The sequence below is a fragment of the Heptranchias perlo genome, chromosome 31 (assembly GCF_035084215.1).
Source record: "Heptranchias perlo isolate sHepPer1 chromosome 31, sHepPer1.hap1, whole genome shotgun sequence".
Lineage (NCBI taxonomy): Eukaryota > Metazoa > Chordata > Chondrichthyes > Hexanchiformes > Hexanchidae > Heptranchias > Heptranchias perlo.
The window spans coordinates 27,973,029-27,998,007 of NC_090355.1; the positions used below are offsets into that span (position 1 = coordinate 27,973,029).

The 24,979-nt window shown below is 45.7% G+C and overlaps 1 protein-coding gene across 2 annotated transcripts in view; it reads left to right on the forward strand.

Moving 5' to 3' along the window:
* The window catches only part of LOC137300628 (SH2 domain-containing protein 3C-like), a 119,956-nt gene extending 104,782 nt beyond the window's left edge, over positions 1 to 15,174 (forward strand). For both annotated transcript variants that reach the window (XM_067969823.1, XM_067969824.1), the window contains 8 exons: positions 1,593 to 2,041; positions 2,581 to 2,705; positions 3,314 to 3,963; positions 4,726 to 4,841; positions 7,766 to 7,937; positions 10,101 to 10,212; positions 10,953 to 11,159; positions 12,424 to 15,174. In XM_067969823.1, the coding sequence (XP_067825924.1) occupies positions 1,593 to 2,041; positions 2,581 to 2,705; positions 3,314 to 3,963; positions 4,726 to 4,841; positions 7,766 to 7,937; positions 10,101 to 10,212; positions 10,953 to 11,159; positions 12,424 to 12,599 (2,007 nt within the window). In that variant the 3' untranslated portion in view covers positions 12,600 to 15,174. The remainder of the gene's footprint in view (positions 1 to 1,592; positions 2,042 to 2,580; positions 2,706 to 3,313; positions 3,964 to 4,725; positions 4,842 to 7,765; positions 7,938 to 10,100; positions 10,213 to 10,952; positions 11,160 to 12,423) is intronic.
* The last annotated feature ends 9,805 nt before the right edge of the window (positions 15,175 to 24,979 follow it).

Below are 24,979 nucleotides of genomic sequence, written 5' to 3' on the forward strand. Positions count from 1 at the left end.
GAGATGACCGTATATGTAAGATTATTAAGGGTATGCTAAAGGTAAATTTGGAGAATTACTTCAAGCCAAATTTGAGAACAGGACAAAGGGACACAGATTCAAACTAGTAAATTTGATATCAAGACAGACATCAAGATGTTTTTCTTCACACAAAGAGTGATTAACACAAAGAATGGACTTCCAGATAGAGTAATGCAGGTGAAAACTTTAGAATCATTTAAGGAACAATTGGATGTTGCAATGGGGGAACTTTAGGGTCTTTGTGGATGGGTGAATTTAGATGGGCCTAATGGCCATCCTTATCTGTAATTATCTTGTGATATGTAAGAATAATCAACAGGTTTGTATGACATTCTCCTGGCCACTATTTTAAAATAAACCAGTTACCACATCTGTTAAAAGTAGTGGACAGAGCAATGTTATATGAATGTGTTGGGTGCTCATCCACTAATACAGTATCACAGACATTTCTAGATTCAGCTCCTGTTCACTAAAGCCTCATGATTCAGTCAGTGTTTTCAAGGTGTTTGCAAGAGCACTTGACAAAAAAAAAGGAAATTCAGTTACCAGAAATGAATCTGATTCAAAAACAAATTGAAATGTCAAGGTGATAGCTCCCCCGAGTATTACTATGAATATGAATTGAGCGATCGAGAGAGATAGTCATCTAAAAGCCGGGTAAACAACTGCAATAGATCTTCTGCTTTTCCTCTTTGACATTTTTACTGCTGTATGCATCACTAACATAAATACACAGCACAGCACATTGAGGGTAGGGTGCAGCTGACAGCCAGATACACAGTCAACAGCTTCTCAGTGCCTTCAACCCCAGCATTTAATTATTGTCTCGTACCTTTTATTGTGAATTTTTTGCTCATCACGGTGAGGTGTAGAATGGATGGAACACTCTCTGTTTTCAGGTTACCCAAGGTCAGTGACAAGCACTGGCAAGTCAGATATAGCACAGTCACATGGACAGTAGAGCATCCTCTACTCTGCTCCAACAATGTGCCCTCAGTCCCAACCTCAGAAGAACGTCTCCTACTGCACCATTGTTCCATTTCTCGGTCCAGCGAGGTTGCGAATTAGAAGCATGTCCGCGCACACTTTTTCCGGCGAGAAATTGCTGGACAGTGATCGGGAGCGGCACGCTGGCTGATTTTTCCCCCTCCCCTGGCCCATGAATGGTAAGGCCGATGGTAGCACCCCCAGATAATACAGCACAAACTGCAGGTACAGCCTGACACCTGGGTACCACATGGAGTGACCCAACAAGTCCATCAAGGAAGCTGATGCTCAGAATTCTTAGAATTTCTAAAACATTGAGTGAGATTAGAAACACAGCGTTAGACTGGAAATCTGGAACACTCTCCCCCAAAAAGCTGTTGAGGCTGGGGGTCAATTGAAAATTTCATAACTGAGATTGATAGATTTTTGTTAGGCAAGGGTATTAAGGGTAACGGAACCAATGAAGTTAAGATACAAGTCAGCCATGATCTAATTGAATGGCGGAACAGGTTCGAGGGGCTGAATGGCCTACTCCTGTTCCTATGTTCCTAGACTTTTTTTAAAAATCAGCTTTTGTTTTTCAGGTTTCTGAGAACCTGGTACAGAAGAATGGGGATTTCCTCATTCGTGATTCGCTCACGTGCGTCGGGGATTACGTGCTGACCTGCCGATGGAGGAATGAGCCCCTCCACTTCAAAATCAACAAGGTGATGATCAAACCGAACGAGACGTACACCCGCATCCAGTACCTGTTCGAGCGGGAGAGCTTCGACAACATCCCCGCCCTGGTCAGGTTTTACATCGGGAACCGCAAACCCGTCTCGGAGCAAAGTGGCGCAATCATCTACTCTCCAATCAACCGCACTCTCCCCCTCCGTTACCTGGAGGCCAGCTATGGACTGTCCAATGGGAAGCAAGGGCTGGCCCATCCTCCAAACAATCAGAAAGGTGGATACATCAAGAGGCGGAGTGTGACCATGACAGACGGTCTGACCTCTGATAAGATTATTAGAAGTGACAGCTGTGGCAACAGGTAAATGTTTTTTTTTCCTGGAGTGCTAAAGTTAGCCTCAGCTCCCCTGTGCTGGAGAAAACAAAGATCAGATCATTGGCCAGTGGCCCCTGTCTAAAGGGTCCGTGTGTGTATGTGTACATTGCTCAGATGTGATCCCTTCCACCTCCCCCCGCCATTGTCTATGAATAGGTACTGGAGCACGACAAACCTATACCTTGAGGAGATGAAGGGGGAAAATTGTGGGCTCGGAGGCCGTGCTGCCTGATATTGAGGTGTCTCAGAGCTGCCTGGCTGCCCCCCAGGGCGCCCGATTACCGGCAGCAGCCCGCTGGCCCAATGCTAAATGAGGCCCGGGCCTCAAAGTGGACCAGGCCTCACGCTGGGACTGGTAGCAGGCCGGTGCGTTCCACGGCCAGCTGCTCGGGTGGGGCGGTGGGTGGTGGGAAATTCAGCCCCCACGTTTTGACATTACAGTGTATTTTGCAGCCTCTTAACAGTTAAGTGTTTAGTGAGTAAATGGAGAAGCTTCCGTTCACCAGTTCCTTGCCTTTCTTTAGCGTTCCGTCACCACATCACAAGGAATCAATCCGGAATTTTGCTCTCAGTATGGATCAAATTAAGGATATTCGCTCCGGAATGTCTCCGGTGAATGAGATTCCCCTGTCTCCAGAATACAGCGCAAGTAAGTGGGATACCGGTAATATCTGGTCTTTATGGTAAATTCCTGCCTTCCGTCATTAACAAAACACGTGATAAAATTCTGAACCCAACATTAATCATAATTTAAAAATATTCAGAAGATTTTGAATGTAGAATTGTTGAGTGTTTATTTTTTAAATCTCACTTCTAGAACTGTGGAGGAACAACAGCCAGGATTCCAGCTCCTGATCACTATTCAGTGACCACTGCTGACAAGTGCATTTGCTTGTGGACATCAGATGAGGACAGGCCCAGGCTCAGACTCAAGCTCAGGCCCAGGCTCAGACTCAAGCTCAGGCCCAGGCCTTGGTCCAGATCCAGGCTCAGGCTTGGCTGTAATACCTTCCACAGACAAAACGCTTCATTGTTTGAGACTCCAGGTTGGAGTCCATGCTGGACATTGTTTGATGTCCAGCATGAAGGATGGGCACTAGGGAGAGGGCCCAGTCCTCATGGAACTGTAGCCCAGCAACGTGCCAGATCATCGGGAAAGGAGATAATTGGAGAAGGGTGGGGAAAGAGGGAAATAAAAATAAGGATGCAAAAAAAATAAGATAACTTGCATCTAACGTTTTGTGTCATCTTCCACAGGCTTGAAGCACAAAAGCCAACTAGGCCGAGTGGCAAGGATGTCGCCATCGTCACCAGTGCTGCGACGGTCTAGTGAGCCGCAGCTTAGCCCACCGATCGGTAACAGACTGTGCCAGGACTCTAACAAGGATGGGCCCCCCGAGGCCTCAAGTGGACCTCACTGTAACAGCGCACATTCAACCCTGCCACATGCCCAGAGAATCGCCTCAGAGAATTTCAGAGAATCAGAACACAACCACTACTGTGAGCTGCGGCCCTCGTCGCCACTCGACTGGGAGAGGCAGCAGCTGGAACTGGCCCTCAAGCAAAGCCAGCTGATGGCAAAGAGCTACGTGGAGCGGTTGAAAGTTGAGGAAAATCCCAACATCTCCAGCTGGCAGTCCGAGACGAACTTCGGGTTCCTGGAGACAGAAATGTACCTCGGCCCGATGCCGAGTTGTGCAGAAGAGGAGGAGGGGCAGCAGCGCCATTCGTTCACCGCCCCGGTCATCGAACTGGTGTCTTCCTTCAAGCCAAACGGGTACCAGTGGCTGCTTATTCCCTTGGAGAACAAGCCACTCGAGATGACGGTGCTAAAGAAAGTCAAGGAGCTGCTGGCCGAGGAAGATGCAAAAACCACGGCCAAACACATCACAAAAGTAGACTGCACGGTGAGGAAGTCCGAGTGCCAGTGGATTCTCTTTGATTTTGTGTTGTGTTGAGTTAGCCATTCCCAGCCAAGATGTAGCTGGTAGCATTCCAGTTGATCTTGGTGTACCTGGTCCAGGGAGGGGAGAAGTCGACCATGATTCCAGCTTGTGCTTGTTATCCCACCACTCCCCCTGCTGAAAAGTGCACCTGTGTGTGGATATCTGGCAAGGACAGGATCTGGCTCAACTGTGATGCCACTCACAGTCGAATAGACTGTTGCTACTCACTACCCAGGCTCTCGCATGAAGAGCGGCCACTTGGGTGAGGTACCAGAGGGTGACTGTGTTGTGGAAGTGTACACTAACAAGAGTTAGCGAGCTCAAGAGAGGAGATGGAGGGGGTGGAGAATTTGCTTTATTTATTCACCTTAAAGCAATATTGTTGGCATGTTACCAGCCTGTTCCAAAGTCTCAGTTCACCGCGGTCTTTGGAACAATAGTGACGGTGTTCCTTTAGACTAAAATAAAGTTAAAATCTTTCAGTATTTATACTTGCTGACTAATGCAGATCCAAAGTATTTATCTTGTCAATTCTGTGAGACGAATGTGTGTCCCTAACAGTTAATCGGGACTCTGGATGTTTCACACTTGTCAGTGTAACTGCTGAGATGCTTTTGATAAACAGATCGATATTCAGCGGGTGAATGTGATGCCTGTTACTTGCGGCCTTGTAATTGCCGAGAGTGCAAGTTGATTAATCTCCTTTATATCCTGTCCCCACAGGTTGCTAGGATACTGGCTGTTTCTAAGGAACTGCAGAAGCAGATGGGAGTGAGCTCGGGGCTGGAGTTACTCACTCTTCCCCATGGGCACCAGCTCCGACTCGACTTACTGGAACGGTGAGAGAAGCAGAGACTCGTGATGCAAACCACGTCCAGTGTTCTAGGCTGTGTCGCTGCTCAGTTACTTTAAAGCAGAGGGACTCATAGAAACAACTTCTTAAAGTACTGGCATCATTCGTAAAACCGCCATTGACTTAAGTGGGACAATGTCACTATATTTGAGCCGACCTGTTTGCTTGTATCGAAGCAGACGGTGGATCTACTGCGGCAAATATTTACACCACAACGTTTACCTTTTATTTCTTAATCTTTTTTTTTGCTGGGGGAAGAGAGAAATGATAATTTTCTTCCTTCCTCTCCTGAAGGTGCTGACCCCTGCTTTGCTTATGGTACCTTGCGCTCAAGCAGCCCTTAGGTGACACAGTTAAGTGCTCATTCTTCTTATAATAAACCCAGCCTGTGAGGGGCAACAGGCTATTCCTCAACGAGGGGCATCACAGGATGGAGTCAGCAGATAGCGATCCGCAGGGGATAGCAATCCGCAGGAGATGGCGATCCGCAGCAGATAGCGATCCGCAGGGGATAGCGATCCTCAGCAGATCGCGATCCGCAGCAGGAACACTTGCTGATTTTTTTCTTTCTTCCCTCACCCAGGAAATGCAAAGACCAATTGTGGCAATTCCTACTAGTGCCTTGGTTGAGATCAGCTGACTCAGCACAGGCCTGGGGATTAAACCCAGAGCCTTCTGGTTCTGTAAGGCTCAGTACCATACCAAGCAGTGCATTTGCAAGTGGAGCTATGGTGGGGAGCTTTATGTTGTTGCCTTCCCCACAGAGCTTCCACCGGCATAAGTACAGGCTGGAGAACTGCTCACACTCAGCTCCTTCGTCATGTCGCTAAGTTCACAGGCCGTCGATACCTGGGCTCGTACATGAAGAATGTGAGGTGCTAGGGGGGTTGGTAATCGGCTCCTGAGGAACCGTCTCCTACCGCGTTAGTGCCATCAGGAGAGTTGGGGGGGGGAACTGAAGGAAGGAGAAGCACAAAGCAAGGTATCAGGGTGAGTTCCTTTGCTCAGGCCTTCCCCCCTTACAACACAGCTGAGCTGAGGTCAGACTCTTTCCCATGAGTTGGAAAGAAAATTTAGAGGGAATCTCCCCTCGCCCCAGTTGCTCTCGTACAGGCTAGTGAAAGTCTCGAGAGTGACGCGGACGCTGAGCAGTGTGCGTACCTCTCAGGTGAGGAATGATGCTCTGCTGAGTACCTGATATATCCTGCACAGGAGTTGGTACATGGATTGGAACTCCCAACTATGGTGGGGTAGAGTGTGAATACATACTTACCAAATCCTGCACGCTGACTGACCAGTGTCGTGCAAGCTGTCAGGGTGTTTGAAAGCTCTAACCTCTCGCTGTCACTCACTACAATTGCCTCTGTTATTTTAAACGACTCTGGTACAACCATTCACAGATTTCACCTGCGAGCAAATCGAAAGATTAATTTGAAGAAGTTGGACACCGGCTCAGGGTGCTGCTTACTCTATTAAACAGTTTACAGTAGTCCCGGATGGTGCCCTTACCAAAAAGGTACTGCTGGGGAGCTGAAAATGAATCTTTAGATTGCGAGCAGGTAAAATCAGTGAATGTACCCGAGTAGTTTAAAATAATAGGTAATAGAAGGGAGTGACATTCAGAGCTAGAGCTTTCAAACATCCTGGGGAGTCTGGAACAGAATAGATTTGACCTAATAAGATTGGCTAATGAGGGAGTCAGATGGAAGGAAGATAAAGGAAAAGGAGTGTGGTGGGTCACTCAAAATCAGGCGATTAGAACTAGCAATGTGCTTGTGAATTTCTCTGTTATTTTACTGAACATATATGGCTATGTAGTTTCTTCTGTGAAGAATGATCAGTGACTGCCTGAGGGTGTTACCCTCAGATAATGAAGCAGTCTGTGCCCGCATGCAGCAAGACCTGGACAACATCCAGGCTTGGGCTAATAAGCGGCAAGTAACATTCACGCCAGACAAGTGCCAGGCAATGACCATCTCCAACAAGAGAGAGTCTAACTACCTCCACGTGACATTCAACGGCATTATCATTGCCGAATCCCCCACCATCAACATCCTGGGGGAAACTAAATTGGACCAGCCACATAAACACTGTGGCTACAAGAGCAGGTCAGAGGCTGGGTATTCTGCAGCGAGTGACTCACCTCCTGACTCCCCAAAGCCTTTCCACCATTTACAAGACACAAGTCAGGAGTGTGATGGAATAATCTCCACTTGCCTGGATGAGTGCAGCTCCAACAACACTCAAGAAGCTCCAAACCGTTCAGGACAAAGCAGCCCACTTGATTGGCACCCCATCCACTGCCTTAAACATTCATTCCCTCCACTACCGGCGCACCGTGGCTGCCTAGAAGGACAAGGGCAGCAGGCGCATGGGAACACCACCTGCACGTTCCCCTTCAAGTCACACATCATCCTGACTTGGAAATTTTTTTGCCGTTCCTTCATGATCGCTGGGTCAAAATCCTGGAACTCCGTACCCAACAGCACTGTGGGAGAACCTTCACCACACGACTACAGCTGTTCAAGAAGGCGGCTCACCACCACCTACTCAAGGGCAATTAGGGATGGGTAATAAATGCTGGCCTTGCCAGCGACGCCCACATCCCATGAATGAATTTTAAAAATCCTGACAGTCGTCTACCATTGGCAGAAACAATAAAGCAGAGTGTTCTCAAAGAGTACCTTAGAGTAATGTTATTTACTGAATTAATTAGACTGGGATTCAGGGTGGAGTGAAACTCTCAGGGCCTTGAAGAAGTTCTGCTCTTCTCTCCAACGGGCAGTTCTGTTGTAAGGTCTTCGACCTGAAACGTTAACTGTGTTTCTCTCTCCACAGTTGCTGCCTGACCTGCTGAGTGTGTCTAGCATTTTCTGTTTTTAACTCAGGGTCTTCTTGCTCTCTTCGTAGGTTTAATACCATGTCGATCATGATGGCAGTGGATATTCTGGGCTGCACTGGCAGCACAGAGGAGAGGGCGGCCCTCCTACACAAAACTATACAGCTGGCTGCTGAACTGAAGAGCAATATGGGAAATATGTTTGGCTTCGCCGCTGTGATGAAAGCGTTGGAAATGCCTCAGGTCGGTGCTGGAGACAGGGAGACGAATCTTTTGAGGGTTTCTTACTCTTGCTTTATTCAGTGGTCCCTAATGTGTCATAAACCTTCTTTAGCCAAAGGTTGGGCAGGAAGTCTGCTCCCAGGGCCACTCCCAGTCCTGCTCTCACCAGCCAGTGTGGCCTGTTGAACGCTCTAGTCTGATCTTTTCCCCATTCCTGCATTGCGCAGAGGCCTCTGTTCACTGCTTCCTCAGAGGCGGAGGTTAAAAACTCCACAGAATAGGGTGTGGGAGGGGGTACAGAGCTGCTTCTGTCCAGTGTGTGGCCCTGGCCTCAGTGTTCCAACACCACCCATTATAGTTGGCAAAGCTTTGGTTACTTTTCTCTTGTAAACGGGTGTAAGTCACGTCAGAAACTACCAGGCGCCGTGAAAACTATATTGTGTTGGTCGTACATGACACCATCACACGAAAGATATCCGCACGCCAAAACTTCAGCAGTGACCCTTAAGTATTTTATGGCTGATGCACTATCCAACTGCAGGCTTTTAGATATCCCATTAAATATCTTCACCCATCAGTGCTGATCCTGTATTGATCCGAACTCGAGTAACTGGAAACATGAGAGACGTCCAGTAAATGTTTATTGAATCTTCTCGTTATTTATGAGTTGGCTGTTGTTCCAAAATTGACGATAGATGATGTCATTGGCTTCTTTCTTGCTGGTTGTGGTACACACAGGGTTAACATTAAGGTTTAGTTAAAAGAAAATAACACAGTTTTTTTTTTGTTGCACTCCAGACCCAGAGTCAGACGATTGTCTGATTATAGAGATCAGGGGACTTATGTCTGTGAATTGGAACTATGTACTTACTTGCCTGATCCAATGTGGTCAAAACGTGGTCACTAGTAGACGCGAATTGGATTGTTCCAGGTGGGACAGGATCATTTGTTCCCAGTGGGGGGGTCAAACAATTCACTTCAAACACAAGTATCCCATGGACCTTTTTATTGGACTAGTCAATCTCCTGTGGCATTGCTCACAACGAGTCTGATTCATTATTTTATAACAGTTGGGGGGTTGGGATATAACATCAGGGTTACTGATTTACAGCGACTGAATAATTCAAGTTCCATTTCCATTAAATGGCATTCGGGGATTTTTCTTGGTGCTCTGAGGATTGAATTTTAGAACTTTGTCCATTATTCTGTGAAAACTGGGTGGCCTTTGTGATATTTTTCTTTTCCTATATATTTAATTTTTATCCTTTATCATATTTCAAGCTGAGAATGCACAGTAAGTTGGTACACACCAACAACAACTTGCATTTATATACCAAATGGAGGTAGATATCTGGGATTTAGCAATATTGGGGAAGGGGAAAGGGATTTAGCTGCACGGGGCTGGGGGGGGGGGGGGGCGGTAGAGGCAGTCCTGAGCTTTGGAAGCAGGGTTTGGTAGAACTGGGGTTGGAGTTCGATAATACTGCAGGAGTTTGGCAGCTTAGGGAGTCCTTTGATCCGGCATTATGGTGAAGGACAAGCTGGGATTTGGCAGGACTGTGGGAGGGATGTGTGGTTTGGTTTACTGGTAGATTCCTGGTGTCTGTCAGCAGGACATAGCTCCGACTGCACTCGGTGGGAGGGTTTGATGTCTGGCAGCACTGGTTTGTAACTTTCTAATGGGTCTCTGCAAATGTTGAATTTGGGGTTTTTGAGATGGTTTCCTGGGTCTCCCTCTCTCTCTTTTCCCTCGCCTTCCCCCGGGGTAATTTTCAACTTTACCGTTTGGGTGGTAACTTGGCAGGGCGGTTTGCCTGTCCAATTTTCCTTTAATTGAAATGAATAGTTGCCTGTGTGGAGGTCCGTGAGATCAGGATCAGGCTCTTCATGGTTGTATAGTTGTCAATGCTCCCTGTCTAGGTTCATGCATGAAAAATGGGCAACGAATGCCATGAGTGGTCAGCTGGAGGGCATACCTTCAGGAAAGGAGGGGAGAAAACTGGGGAACAAAGAAAATAAGCAGCTTGCATTAAATTAGCACCTCCCTGACACAAATAAAAAGTCATAAAGGTGAATATTGCAGTTTGACTGAGTTGCCCAGCAGGTGGTGTTGTAATTCATTTTATATCTCCGTCTCCTCCTAGTTATAACTTTTATTTATCTCGGGTTTTCTCTGTGTTGTAGATTTCAAGGCTCGAGCAGACATGGATGACTCTACGACAGCGACATACGGAGGGAGCGATTCTCTACGAGAAGAAACTGAAGCCCTTCATGAAAAACATGAATGAAGGAAGAGGTAATTGACCGGTTATTTGCCCTACACGCAGATTTTTTTAGAATTTTTCCTTGTATTCTGGGGGAAGGAAGAGAGGAAAAATGTTTTGGTTAGACAATCTGCCTCCAGGATTTTGTTAAATGGCTTTCTGTGGTGGTGAGTTGGCCTCCCTCTTCTTGTGGGACAAAAATGCCCAAATGCTGTTTAGTACCTCACCTGATGACCGTGGACTGAGATTAGGAACATGATGCGTGGACTAGAATGGATACAGATCCAGTACCTACTGACTGAATTTTCATAACAGAAAGAGTATACCTTAACATGAACAAAAAAGAATCGCAACTAGATACGTGAAACAGATTCCTTCATAAATGAGCCACATATAGTCAACTGGATGAGGGATTGGAGATATACGGATAGGTATAGACTGAGAGGATCAAATACCCCATGGGACACCATAGTTTGTTTGCTCCTGAGATATGGGGGGGGTGGGGGGTGTTTGTGGTGACAGAAGACCAGGACGGAATAGTGGAGATGAATATTTTGGAGTTTTGCTTCAATACTTTTGGGAATCAGTGAGTATTTATGCAGAACTTTCCCTCAGAAGATTAAATGGGTGGGGTAGAGGTCCTGATTGGGTAGATGGTCTGTGGAGGGAGTAGGATTGATGGCCTTTTCTCATTCTGTACTTCGTATTCTTATCCCTTCTACTATTTCAACCTTCTCTTTTTTTTTTCTAAAAAAAACTCTCTACCTTTCAGAGGTATCCCCGCTGACCAACACGACCTTCCCTCACGTTGTTCCCCTCATCACTCTGCTTGAACGCAACATGGCGACTACTGATAACATCGAGTCGTGGGAGACCAGCGACAGTGGCGTAGAGGTGGTTATGTCACATCTGGAGGCCGCACGGACGATTGCACATCATGGGGGACTATACAGAACAAATGCTGAACTGAAACTACAAGGTAAATGCGGCGAACCCTTCTCTTTCTTTTCCTCCTACTTTTTATCTGATTAAACACTCTTTCAATAATTTCCCCCCATCTCTAATTGTCTCCTCTGAGGGCAGCGAGTCATGCAGGAGTACGGTATCATGGGTGCTGGCCATTCCCCCCACCCCCCCAATACCAAACTAAATTTACATGTGTCAGCTTTGACAGTGACTGTTTGATCGCTGGGACTCCACAGCCTAGCCCAATCCTGGTCATTTTCCAGCAGGGGCCACTGATGGGAACCTGAGCTGAATTTGGTTTCCCCTTCTTAACCCAGGGATACTGAAGCCAATTGTAATGCACCCACTGTCTGCCTGGTTGAGGGCAGCTAACGTGGCACTGACCAGGGATCAAAACCGAGACTTCTCTGATCTGTATGGCTCAGTACCACACTGGGCAGTACACTCGCCAACTCAGCCATGGTTCCGAGGCTTCACTCTAAAGGTGTGTACATTGGTCTCTGCACTGATAAGTTATTGTTTTAAAGGAAAAGTGAAAAGGCGGATAATTGCACCATGGGATGGGAGGCTGTATGGAGCTTCTCCGGAGTATTCCCCATGTGATGTATTTGTGCACTCAGCTAGTCTGGCACTCAGATAGTAGTTACCTAGTCATGGATAAGGAATGAAACCTCCATCAACAGGTCATCCTGCCCATCCCTCTTATCAGCTGGTTACAAAGTGGAATTGGCATGAGGCGCAGGAGCAAGTTGCCTGTCTGCTGTCTGGTTGGGGGAATAGTGCAAGGTGTAGGGGGCTTAAAAGTAAGAGAATATGTGTGCTATTGCTATTCTCTAACCGGAATTAGTACAGTGTTAGTACCCTGCGCTTTCTCCTCTGGGATGTAGGCCTGGGTTCGGTCCAGACTGATGGGTTGAATGCTGGTGTTGGGGATCATTGTTCTTGGTGGGCACAAGTCCACAGCTCAGAGAGTGCAAGTAATTCAGCACAAATTGCCACTTTTATCAATCTCACTTAGAGAGGCTACAAGGGTGGCTGATGTAGGAAATAGAAGTACCAGACTGGGGCGGTAGGGTGTGCTTTGTTCAGGTTAACGCTGCATCTTTAACCTATGATGGCTGAGTAGAGTGCTTAGTGCTCACAATGGGAACAAAAAAATAGGAATATCTTACAGTCACCTGGGGTAGGATGTTTGTGGCATTCCTCACTTTGATGAGCACAATACTTTTTTTCAAAGGAAGTTCGAAGATGTGATATTTTACTCGTTTCTTCCCCAGGATTTCAGGAAAACGAACAAGTTCTTGAAGTCTTCAAGACAGAGTTCCAGATGCGGCTGCTGTGGGGGAGCCGAGGTGCAGAAGGCAACCAAGCTGAGCGATATGAAAAATTTGACAAGGTCCTAAGCGCACTATCGAACAAGCTGGAGCCTCCGATCCGTCACAGTGAATTGTAGCTTGGAGAAAAAAAAATTCACCAAAACTTTTTAAAGTAGTACAAGTTTGGTTAAAGGGGACAATCATTGAACAGGAACTTCCTAGTCTTGTATTATTTTTCCTTCTATTTAAATTTAATGTTTTAAAAACAGCCCCGAGTGTTTTGATTGACAGAGCACTATTGTCTTAGTGCCATTAGTGATTCACAGGTGGGTGCAGTGGACGTGTGAAACTAAACAGGAAGAGATGGGAGTGGTGGAAGGGGGATTTCAAATGGCGGTTAACTGCTTTCTGACCAAACAGATATTAAGTATCTCCAACTTATTCTTAAAATAAAAACAGAAAATGATGGAGTAGCTCAACAGGTCAGGCAGCATCCGTGGAGAAAGAAATAGAGTTAACGTTTCAGGTCGAAGACCTTTCATCAGAACTGGAAGATGTTAAAAGAGTTATTCTTCTCATTCTTGAGCATAAAGAGTTTTAAAAAAGGCTATGATGCTCTTAACAGTCCAATAGTCTGTCAGTGCTCACCATCTATACTTGTACATGAACAACGGTAATGTCCAGGAGGTGAGGTCCAGGAGGTCTGCCGGCACCTCTGGAACCACACTCCGGCATTTATCAGCGCCTTTGGGAGAGGAGGGAAGAAAATTGAGGGCAGGGATGAAATTAAAAACTCCTGTCGGCAGCAATAATGGGAAAATGATTCCAAATTAACGACTTTAAAAGATGACCGAACCCAGGGTGATTCGCACTTGCTCCAAAAAGAAACTAACCAAAAATATTACTACTATACTACAACAACGTGCATTTATCTAGCGCCTTTAATGTAGAAAAACAATACACGTCAAAGTAACTGGAAATACCCCAGAAAAATCAGATATCTGAATGCTGAATTATCGAGGTCTGAGGGGGTATCCTGAAAATTAAAGAAACCATAAAGACACCCAATGGCGGGGCAATACTCCTACTGAGTGGGACAAAGGGGGGAGATTAGTGAGTTGCTGTTTGGATTGTTACCCTTGAAGTGACGATGTCTGACTGTCTCATTGTAAAGTTATTGTACAGTAAAGTTTTATTTCCCCACTGTAAGATAACTTGGGGGTAAAGAAGCATGTTTAGGAGAGCCACTCAGTACCTAGTGTAAATACATCCCCACCATTGTATCGGTGGGCAGGGCGATCCCACATTGTTCAACATGTCTCGTGGCTGGAAGACCAAGAAGTGGCAGGAATAACACCATGTGAAGATGCCAGTCCAGCTGAGGTGGAGAGTGTGTGAGAGGGTCTTACTTTGGAGATAGAGAACACTGGTAGAGAGCACCATTACTGACTGCACAGTGAGGGCATTCCAGAATAATACAGGATATATAAGTAGCTTACTGAGCAATACTTATTGAGTAACTAGTTAGGGACCAGTTAAAAGTTCTGCTCCTGATCACAATCCAGTGACCTCCCCTCTCCGTGAGATGAGGCAAGGATTGCACGAGGCTGTGACGCCCTCCATGTTCAAATAGCCTGCCAGCCCTGCTAACTGGGCTCACTTGGGTGAAGTACCACAAAGTAGGTAGAGCCTGTGGAACTGTACCTGAGCATGAGTCAGCGCAGGGAGAGAATCGAGTAATTGTACTTTGTTTAGCTTTATACCAGGAAACCAAACATTCCCTCAGTCTCTGCCACACTCCTACTACACATCAAATTCTCGCTGAAGGAACAGTGAAAGCACTCACAGCAAACGTTGCACCTTGGAATGGACTCATATTTTTGTAGCCAATTTTCTGTATTTAAAAAAAAGATGCAGAATGTAGGTTCAAAATATCGTACTACAGGTGTACTTGACTACGTTAACCACGTAAGTGAATACAAGTACAGAAGGAAGTATGTGGTATATCTTAAATCTATAGCCGGTGGGCTGTGTGTAAACCCTGAGTACTGGTCTCCACTGCAGTGTTAATGTTTACCGTTATTCCCAGGGCATTGCTTCAGACTGAGCTTTTGGAGGGAACAGTCAGTTCGGTTTCTGAGACAGCGGCTGTCGAAACTGCAACACTTCCCAATTCACGTACACCAAACAAAAATTAAAAGCACTCCACCTGGGCGCATATCAGGTGAAGTGACACAATATTGCGTGACAGGAATTGCACAGGTACAAAAAAATTAATTTAACTGAATGATACTGGTAAATAACAGGCCTTCAGCAGTAGTCCTGTAATCCCCAGAGCAGGCATGTATCTCACGTGCAGTCAGGGTCCTAATGCTGTGATAGTCCAGTCTGTTAACTCATTCTATGTTGGATCACAAAACCCTTCAGTGTTCTCTTCTTCTGCTTTGCAACTATGGCACAGTGTAAATACAGAGAGATGTATATATGAATTCTATGTTCTTGCAAAAAACCCCACAAAGCCCTGTTTGTTGTACTGTATAATCCTGGATGTTGATAAATGTATTCATTTGTACTAATAGACTTGTGTAAGGGGAAACAAGTGATTGTGTGTGATTTCTGGATTTCATTGGTGCAAACGAAATGATTTTTTTTAAATGTACAAGTGAAATAAAAGTTGAAAAAAAGAAACATCACAATAAACACTGAAATATGAGGAGAAAATGATGGTTTACAGTTTTGATGTGTAAATAATATTTTTTAATTGAAGCTCTCACCATGTCCTAGTGGGTTAACTGCACCACTTGGTGCGATGTGGACCACATGGATCAGAAGGTCTCCCTCCGGTTTGACCCCTGGTCTGTGCTGAGTTAGCTGATTTCAGACCACTGAATAGTCTGGGAATAGTTCCCGTTTCAGCTGAAAAATTTAGAATGATCAATTGGGGCAGGGTACCTGTGGAACCCATACCCCGGCACGAGGCATTGCCTTCAGGAGAGGAGGAGATAAATAAACAGGCACACTAATAGGGGCCGACAGTGGTATGAACACAGGTAGCTCTCTATAACATTTACGATCGTGTGACAATTTAATAGGAGACACTTTCCCTTTAAATCAGTCCGTTGTCACCTTTGATCACTGTTACGGCCTCTACTAACCTTTCAGCATAAACTGCCCCATAGAAGCCGTGGAACTGCCCTTAATATATCTCTATTTCTTGAAGTTATCTGGCAGAGCATCAAACACTTTGCGGGCTGATCCCTCTGGTTATGGAATTCAAAAGGCTATGTACTCTGACACACAAACCGCTAACCTTTAATCTGCTGACAGTATTTGAGTTGGGGGGGTGGTGGAGGGGAGAGCGGGGGACTCACTTTACTGGCTTGCAGACACGTCTAAATTTATCTATTTGTGTTGATGGATGTTAGTGCTGAGGAACAGAACATTGTTTCCACCCTGGGAACCGAATGTCAGCATCAAGCGCGGCCCAGGTCACGTACAGCACAGGTCGCAGCAGAGTGAATCTCCCTTTATTCTACTCCAACAATGCTTTAACCCCCAACCTTCAGTCATCCTCTTATTGTACCAGTGTGACACTTTCATTTCGCACACTGCCCCTCCTGTGGCCACTCTGACCGAGACGGACAATTTTTTGTGCCAACTGGAGCAGTCTTGTGCAGTGGGCACACACACACACACACACACACACACACACAGAAGAATAGGAGGAAACTAGAAAAGAAATAAATGTTTCCTACTGTAATTCAAGTCTTGGATTAAAAGAAAATACAAAATAAAATTGATCTGCGAAAGAGACTTCAAATAGCTACAGGTCAGGCACCTCATGCAAGATACACTCATAGCCTTTCACCTCTTTCCAAAGATTATTAACTAGACAGTGTGCTAATTATGAGGCACTGTCCAAAACACACAGCAGCCTAGTTTCAAGACCTGACTGACAGTTTGCTGAGGAGGAGTGGGCGATCAGGAATGTGCCACATATGGTTTCAATGTGCTTCCAAACCAAAGACACAGAACTTAAAATACTTCAATGCTGGCATCATTGCTGACTGAGTTAAATCAACTAAACAGGCAGCTCCCCCGAGTCCTGGTGAGAATGTGCTGAAGCAGGATCCAGTATCACATATTCTGATGTTGTACTAATCTCGAAACCTATGTAAATACAAACAATGGTTAAAGTTCCTCTCCCAGCCCAGTTCTTGCCTCTCCTTTGACCAGGATGGTGACTAACACTGGGATTATGGTTACATGGACACCAGCCACCTTCAAGTACCTCACCCTTGTGGCCATGTTTGATTTGTGAGCCCATCAGTGTTGGTAGGCTGGTTAACGGGATGGTGGAGGCATCACAACTGAGCCCAAGCCTGATCTGCCCTCAGCCGACAGGCACAAACGCATATTTTCCAATGGAGGTCACTGGATAGTGCGGATGAGTGGGATTCTTAGCTGATTTATTATTCCCCTCCCCAGTATAGAGGTGCGGAGACCAATGTAACGCCCAGTTATTGTTTTGGGTTTTTAACATATATATATTTTTTCAAGCCAGTCCCATAAACTGACAGCGTGCTCTACAGTCTTGAGTGCATCTTAACTTGCCCAATATCTAAGTAAATGATAGGAAGACCCACAAAGCAGAACAGCATGCCCTTACTCTATACATTGGTTACTGGAATGTATCAAGTGCCACTAAGTGATTATCCTCTCTTCCTTTACTCTTACCAAACTGAGACTCGGGTTCTAAACCACAAGTGATTTTATTCACGAGAATGGAGTGTGAACAGTAAAGAGTATAAAACAGAGAAGCGTTCATTTCTCTACTCTGCTACATATATAAAATAATAAAGACGCCACTCACATTCTAGCCAAATACTGACTAAAACATGAACTCCCTTCTTGTGCTATGGAACATATCACAACCTCAAAACTGAATTCTGCAGGTCAGCATAAAGCTTCTACACAGAGCACTTCTCTAATGGCTGGTTGCTGAAAACCCGACAATGACTCGCCCGGTAACATTCTCCCATAAAATACAATCTCAACTCCTTGAAGTTATACAGAAATAAAAGGCAATAGACAACTGTATCTTTCATAATTACATTAGAACAACAACCATCCACAGAAGGTTGCATTTCTCTTATCATTATTTGAATGGTTGCCTGATTTTGAGTGTTGGTGATTGAATGCTATGGCTCCAGACATTTACACCTTAGACAAACCATTGTGGTATCCTTAGAATCACACAGATTGTGAAGCTGCTGCTGCCAACTGTTCTGGTCTCTGAGCTAATGACCTTTCTACCTGTTGGTGGGATGTTAATCCCTTACATGCTGATTCAAGCCACCAAAAAAAATCCAAATTAAAAATTGAATACAGACAAAAACTACATTTTTGTCACACATCCCTACTGTTACCCGAAATAAACTTAATGATCTCACCATAGCCCAGGGGTTCAGTCTGAGATGTATATAGCTTGTTTAGTTTAGTTCCACAACATATAGCACACTTACCAACTGAGCCATTGGGACCACGAGGCACTCGTTATTAAGGATTTCTTCAGACTTAATACACCGGGTAACCATTGGAAAATAACATCAACAGAATCTCAAACATGAATCCAATTACTCTTGCTGAGCATTCGAAGACACTACTGAACATCAGGAGAAAATCTAAGTTACAAGAGAGATGTGAACAAATCCTTAAAAGAAATTAAATCAATGGGGGGGGAAAAAAATCACTTTCTCAAATTTAAAGTGAACTTTAAAAAAAATTAAAACTTGATCTCCATTCTGGTTGGTTATCCAGTACTGAATAATGATCCGATTACAATGACAAGTAATTTTCGGCCATGCTCGGTTCCCACAGACGCTGACAGACCCCTGGGGACCTCTCCCAAGTGGCCATTCTTCATGTACAAACCTAGACTGTGAATGTTGGCAGGTTATTTGATGTGGTCTGGGGAGGGGATGTTGGTATCATAGGCTGACCACACATGTACACTTTCCAGCAGTCACTCAACAGGAATCAGGAGTGGAAACCCTGGCTGATTCTTTCCTCTTCCTAACCTAGGGACATTGAGGCCGATTGCAGCACTCCTTCCACTGTCTCAGCTGAGATCAGCTAACTCAGCACAGACCTAGGATTAAACTTAGGATCTTCTTCATTTGATTGGCTCAGTAACATATGGTGCATTTACCAGGCTAGAGTTTTGGAAATTCCACACTGTAATTTGTGCACATTGACATCTAGTTTTTTTTGTTATATACAATACATAATCATTTTAATTAACAAAATGGAAAGAAATTATTTTGTTCTCTGACTCAGACTTTGCACAGTTGAGTTACAGATGCCCTCAGCATCTGGAATGACATACTTGTAATGAATGCAATTTGGGCACCATATGTTCACCTGTACTGTGTGGTTCAATAGGAATTTCTATTTCCATATAATTTCAGCCCAGCTTTTACTGTAACATCTATTTTTAGTGAACATTCACACCTTGTGATATGATTCCAAATTCCCCTCACCTTCACAGTGCAATTACTCTCTCCTAATGGCTCAGTTAGTAAAGTCACTTTATGGAACTGAGCCATACAGAACAGGAGGAACCCTGGTACACTCCCTAGTTAATGTTGAGTTAGTTAATCTGAGCCTAGGTGGTAGTTGGGTGCTACAATTGGCCTCAGCATCCTAGGTCTAGTAAGGGGAGAATCCAACCCAGGTTCCCTCATGGATGATATCCAGTTACCCCTGCTGGAAAGTGCTAGTGTGTGGACATCAGATGAGAGATCTGCTGCATGACTTGGAGACAACTACAAAAACTCCAGCCACATTTTCCTGCTTACTCTATGTAACCAGGAGCAGTTCCCCTTTGACATCTGCCGCCTACCTATCGCCTTCCCTCAGCTGATGAATCAGTACTCCTCCATGTTGAACACCACTTGGAGGAAGCACTGAGGGTAGCAAGGGCACAGAATGTACTCTGGGTGGGGGATTTCAATGTCCATCACCAAGAGTGGCTTGGTAGCGCCACTACTGACCGAGCTGGCCAAGTCCTAAAGGACATAGCTGCCAGACTGGGCCTGCGGCAGGTGGTGAGTGAACCAACACGAGGGAAAAACTTACTTGACCTAGTCCTCACCAATCTACCTGTCGCAGGTGCATCTGTCCATGACGGTATTGGTAGGAATGACCACCGCACAGTCCTCGTGGAGATGAAATCCCATCTTCGCACTGAGGACACCATCCAACATGTTGCATGGCACTACCACCGTGCTAAATGAGATAGATTCAGAACAGATCTAGCAGCTCAAAACTGGGCATCCATGAGGCGCTGTGGGCCATCAGCAGCAGCAGAATTGTATTCCAGCACAATCTGTAACCTCATGGCCCTGCATATTCCTCACTCTATCATTACCAACAAGCCAGGGGATCAATCCTGGTTCAATGAGGAGTGTAGAAGAGCATGCCAGGAGCAGCACCAGGCGTACCTAAAAATGAGGTGCCAACCTGGTGAAGCTACAACTCAGGACTACATGCATGCTAAACAGTGGAAGCAACATTCTATAGACAGAGCTAAGCGATTCGACAACGGATCAGATCAAAGCTCTGCAGTCCTGCCACATCCAGTCGTGTATGGTGATGGACAATTAAACAACTAACAGGAGGAGGAGGCTCTGTAAACATCCCCATCCTCAACGATGGCGGAGTCCAGCACGTGAGTGCAAAGACAAGGCTGAAGCGTTTGCAACCATCTTCAGCCAGAAGTGCCAAGTGGATGATCCATCTCGGCCTCCTCTCGATATCCCCACCATCACACAAGCCAGTCTTCAGCCAATTCGAATCACTCCACGTGATATCAAGAAACGGCTGAGTGCACTGGATACAGCAAAGGCTATGGGCCCCGACAACATCCCGGCTGCAGTGCTGAAGACTTGTGCTCCAGAAATAGCTGCGCCTCTAGCCAAGCTGTTCCAGTACAGTTACAACACTGGCATCTACCCGACAATGTAGAAAATTGCCCAGGTATGTCCTGTCCACAAAAAACAGGACAAATCCAATCCGGCCAATTACCCCCCATCAGTCTACTCTCAATCATCAGCAAAGTGATGGAAGGTGTCGTCGACAGTGCTATCAAGCGGCACTTACTCACCAATAACCTGCTCACCGATGCTCAGTTTGGGTTCCGCCAGGACCACTCGGCTCCAGACCTCATGACAGCCCTGGTCCAAACATGGACAAAAGAGCTGAATTCCAGAGGTGAGGTGAGAGTGACTGCCCTTGACATCAAGGCAGCATTTGACCGAGTGTGGCAACAAGGAGCCCTAGTAAAATTGAAGTCAATGGGAATCAGGGGGAAAACTCTCCAGTGGCTGGAGTCATACCTAGCACAAAGGAAGATGGTAGTGGTTGTTGGAGGCCAATCATCTCAGCCCCAGGACATTGCTGCAGGAGTTCCTCAGGGCAGTGTCCTAGGCCCAACCATCTTCAGCTTCATCAATGACCTTCCCTCCATCATAAGGTCAGAAATGGGGATGTTCGCTGATGACTGCACAGTGTTCAGTTCCATTCGCAACCCCTCAAATAATGAAGCAGTCCGAGCCCGCATGCAGCAAGACCTGGACAACATCCAGGCTTGGGCTGATAAGTGGCAAGTAACATTCGCTCAAGACAAGTGCCAGGCAATGACCATCTCCAACAAGAGAGAGTCTAACCACCTCCCCTTGACATTCAACAGCATTACCATCACCGAATCCCCCACCATCAACATCCTGGGGGTCACCATTGACCAGAAACTCAACTGGACCAGCCATATAAATACTGTGGCTACAAAAGCAGGTCAGAGGCTGGGTATTCTGTGGCGAGTGACTCACCTCCTGACTCCCCAAAGCCTTTCCACCATCTACAAGGCACAAGTCTGGAGTGTGATGGAATACTCTCCACTATATGAGTGGATGAGTGCAGCTCCAACAATACTCAAGAAGCTCGACACCATCCAAGACAAAGCAGCCCGCTTGATTGGCACCCCATCCACCACCCTAAACATTCACTCCCTTCACCACCGGTGCACAGTGGCTGCAGTGTGTACCATCCACAGGATGCACTGCAGCAACTCGCCAAGGCTTCTTCGACAGCACCTCCCAAACCCGCAACCTCTACCACCTGGAAGGACAAGAGCAGCAGGCACATGGGAACAACACCACCTGCACGTTGCCCTCCAAGTCACACACCATCCCGACTTGGAAATATATCGCCGTTCCTTCATCGTCGCTGGGTCAAAATCCTGGAACTCCCTACCTAACAGTACTGTGGGAGAACCTTCACCACACGGACTGCAGCGGTTCAAGAAAGCGGCTCAACACCACCTTCTCAAAGGTAATTAGGGATGGGCAATAAATGCCGGCCTCGCCAGCGAAGCCCACATCCCATGAACGAATAAAAAAAAGTAAAAATAATGGCTCTCCTCAGCAAGTAACTGGGTGAAAGCAGCAACAAAAATCCAGGACGTGTAGAACAGGGATAAGCTCACTAGAACATCAAGCAAAGCTGCAGGATCAGAGAACAGAAGTGAATAAATACGTAAAACAAACAAAAAAACCTCATCCACCATGCAACATAACCGGCAGAGTGGACAAAATGGTTGAGCGACACATCACCGAGTTATACTGCTGGTCAGGGGTTGAGTCGTTTATTAATCTCCCTTGCTTCTTTGCACATGTAGCCATTTGTCTTTCCCCACTTTCTCCAGTTCACACAGGTACTCTTCCCGCTCCCTTCATCTGTTTGCGATGTTGGTTGATGGATAAATAATGGCCGGGGAGAACTCGCCTCCTCTTCTTTGAATAGCGCCATGGGTTCTTTAATGCCCACCTGAGAGGGCAGACGGGGCATCGGTTTAACGTCTCGGCATGAAAGACAGCCCCTCCGACATTGCTGCACTCCCTTGGTACTGCATTGAAGCGTCAACCTAGATTATCTGCTCAATTCTCTGCAGTGGGACTCGAAGCCACAACCTTCTGACTCTAGAGACGAGAGTACTAGCAACTGAGCCAAGGTTGATACTTCCAATTTCCACAGGGTGGAGTATGCTACTTTTGTGGGGTGGAGCCATTTTCGTGGATTCCACAATGTAAATACAACTGCAATTTTCTAGTGGCCCTTCTAACATGTGTCAATTGGAGCTGAAGAGAGCAGGACCCACCCAAGGGATCAGTTTTACAGTGGGATTGATTTGGAGGTACCCTGCTATAAAGTGAAGCATGAATCTCCTCTTTCATCCCCTGCCATATCCCTTCCCAGTACAGCGCACTGCAACTGTACCACGGTTTATGTTTGCAATTCCCCACATGACGCATTCCCAATATCGGCCATGTCGTTGGGCGAGGGGAATGCTAAACTCAGGCTAGCCGCTTTCAGGGGAGACGAGGAAAATCAGAGCGGGAGGGTGACCTCCCCCGACTTGACTGGTCTTATTTGCTTGTTAAGAACTGACTACAAAGTTCTGGGAGAAGCCTGGGAGCAGGTTGGCCTGTCTATCTGCAGCGAATGTGGAACACGGTGCTGAGAGACCACAGAGAGCAAGGGAAGAAAATAGTATTTTAAATAAATGAAATCTAATATCAAAAAATATGAGCTGATTTATCACTGGCTTATATGGATTATCACACGATAAATTATTGTGACAGGTGCAGTCAGTACATCTGTCAGCTCTTCTGGGAGTGCTAGTTTGGGTAAAATCATTGAAGGAAGATTTGTGTTAAAGGGGCAGTGTTGCTGACTGGAGGAATGCCTATCCAGGCACAGCCACCAGTCTGTCATAAAGTCTGTTCTGCAAATTTGAAGGAGAGATAAAGAGCAAAACTGGAAGGTAGCTGATACATTGCAATGTTTTCCTCCCTCCAATGTTCACTTTTTTTTCCCTCTCCTGAAGATTCCTGGGCATGGTTCTGTGGGTATTAACTGCCCTCTGGCATTTCATCCAAATGCTCAATTTTCACTTGCGGCCAAGTCAACGGTGGTAATTTTGACAGTGGGCAATATTGGCTCGATTGCTCGTTAAACACCTTTCATTGACTTCAATGGAAACAAAAGGAGGTGTTTAACGGGCGGCCCAGCGTTTTACACTGTCGTCCAAAGTTAAAGTTACCGCCAATGAGCGTCGGCAGGTTGCGGACGCATAATTTCTGAGCCCAATCCTGTCCGCACCTGTTCACAAACACGTGCCCTTCCCAGCAGGAGTCACCGGAAAACAATCAGGAGTGGGAACTCTGGATGATTCTTTTCCTGTCTCCGGCCCAGGGGCCAGCTGCAACATCTGCTCTTGCTAATAAAAAAAATCTGTGTCAGTGAAAGGAATAACTAGACTGTTGGCTGAGATTTGCTAGATCAGCATAGGCCTGGTGTTGATCAGTACCGCATTGGGTACTGAGCCATTAGAGAACCCCAAACATTTATGTTTAACATTTTAGTGGAATATCTAGACAAGACTTAACTAAATTCTACCTGTGAGCTGAACCCCAGTAACTAGGTGCTTTATTTGAAACCGGAGTTTTCCTGCACCAACATCAGTCCCATGAGTTGGAAACAACACATGTTCTATGGCTGGTGTTGGAAAACTATCATTTCAAATGTTGCTTTTTAAATAACTGTGTTGGAGCTCCACTTTTAAAGCAGATAATTTCACTATTGAGATTTAGCCAGAGACCTGAGCTGGCTGTCCTCAGATTGAAGCAAAATTACACCCTTCACTGACACAAGTCTATTTCTAGGGCTGAATAAAATATATTCCAGACATTAAGCAAATATAAATGTACAAAAGAATCCTGAAAATGACTCATGGTTCAGTGCTGATGGTGCAACTTGCTCTCTATGAGCAGCATAGAAAAAATGATATGCCATCCATCTCTATCCCTGCAGTCTCCCTCTCTCTTTACCTCTTTCTCTCTCTACATAATCTCGGTTTCTGTATCTCTGCAGTCTCCCGTGTTTTATCTTTCTCCCTGTAACTTTTCTCTTTTTTTCCTCTCTCTACAGTCTCTCACTGTTCTTCTCTTCCTGTACAGTCTCCCTCTTTTTTACTCTCTGAAGTTGCCTGTCTCTCACAGCAGCCTTTACTTAAGTGTTGATAGACACATTGAACCATTCAGATATCCATATTAAACTCCATTATTGCTATCAGCACTCATTGACTATTCAGGTAACTAGGAACTAGATTAAGTAGCTGATATAATCACATGTAAGTTAATAGTATAATAAGTACTCTCTGCAGAATAGGGGTAGGACAAGAAGACTTTAATACCTATTTTACAGAGCATGTCTATACAGAAGTCCACGAAGGAGATCAGCAGCTGCGCTCTTTTTATTTAGTTAACGTAAACAATGATTTGTGTCATCTGCATTGAGTGACCCCACCTCAGCAGATGTCTGCCCTGCTGTTAGTCTCATCTGTCACAGAGACAGGTATCAGCATGACAATGGTGATGCCTCTCCGTCTGCAGCTGCC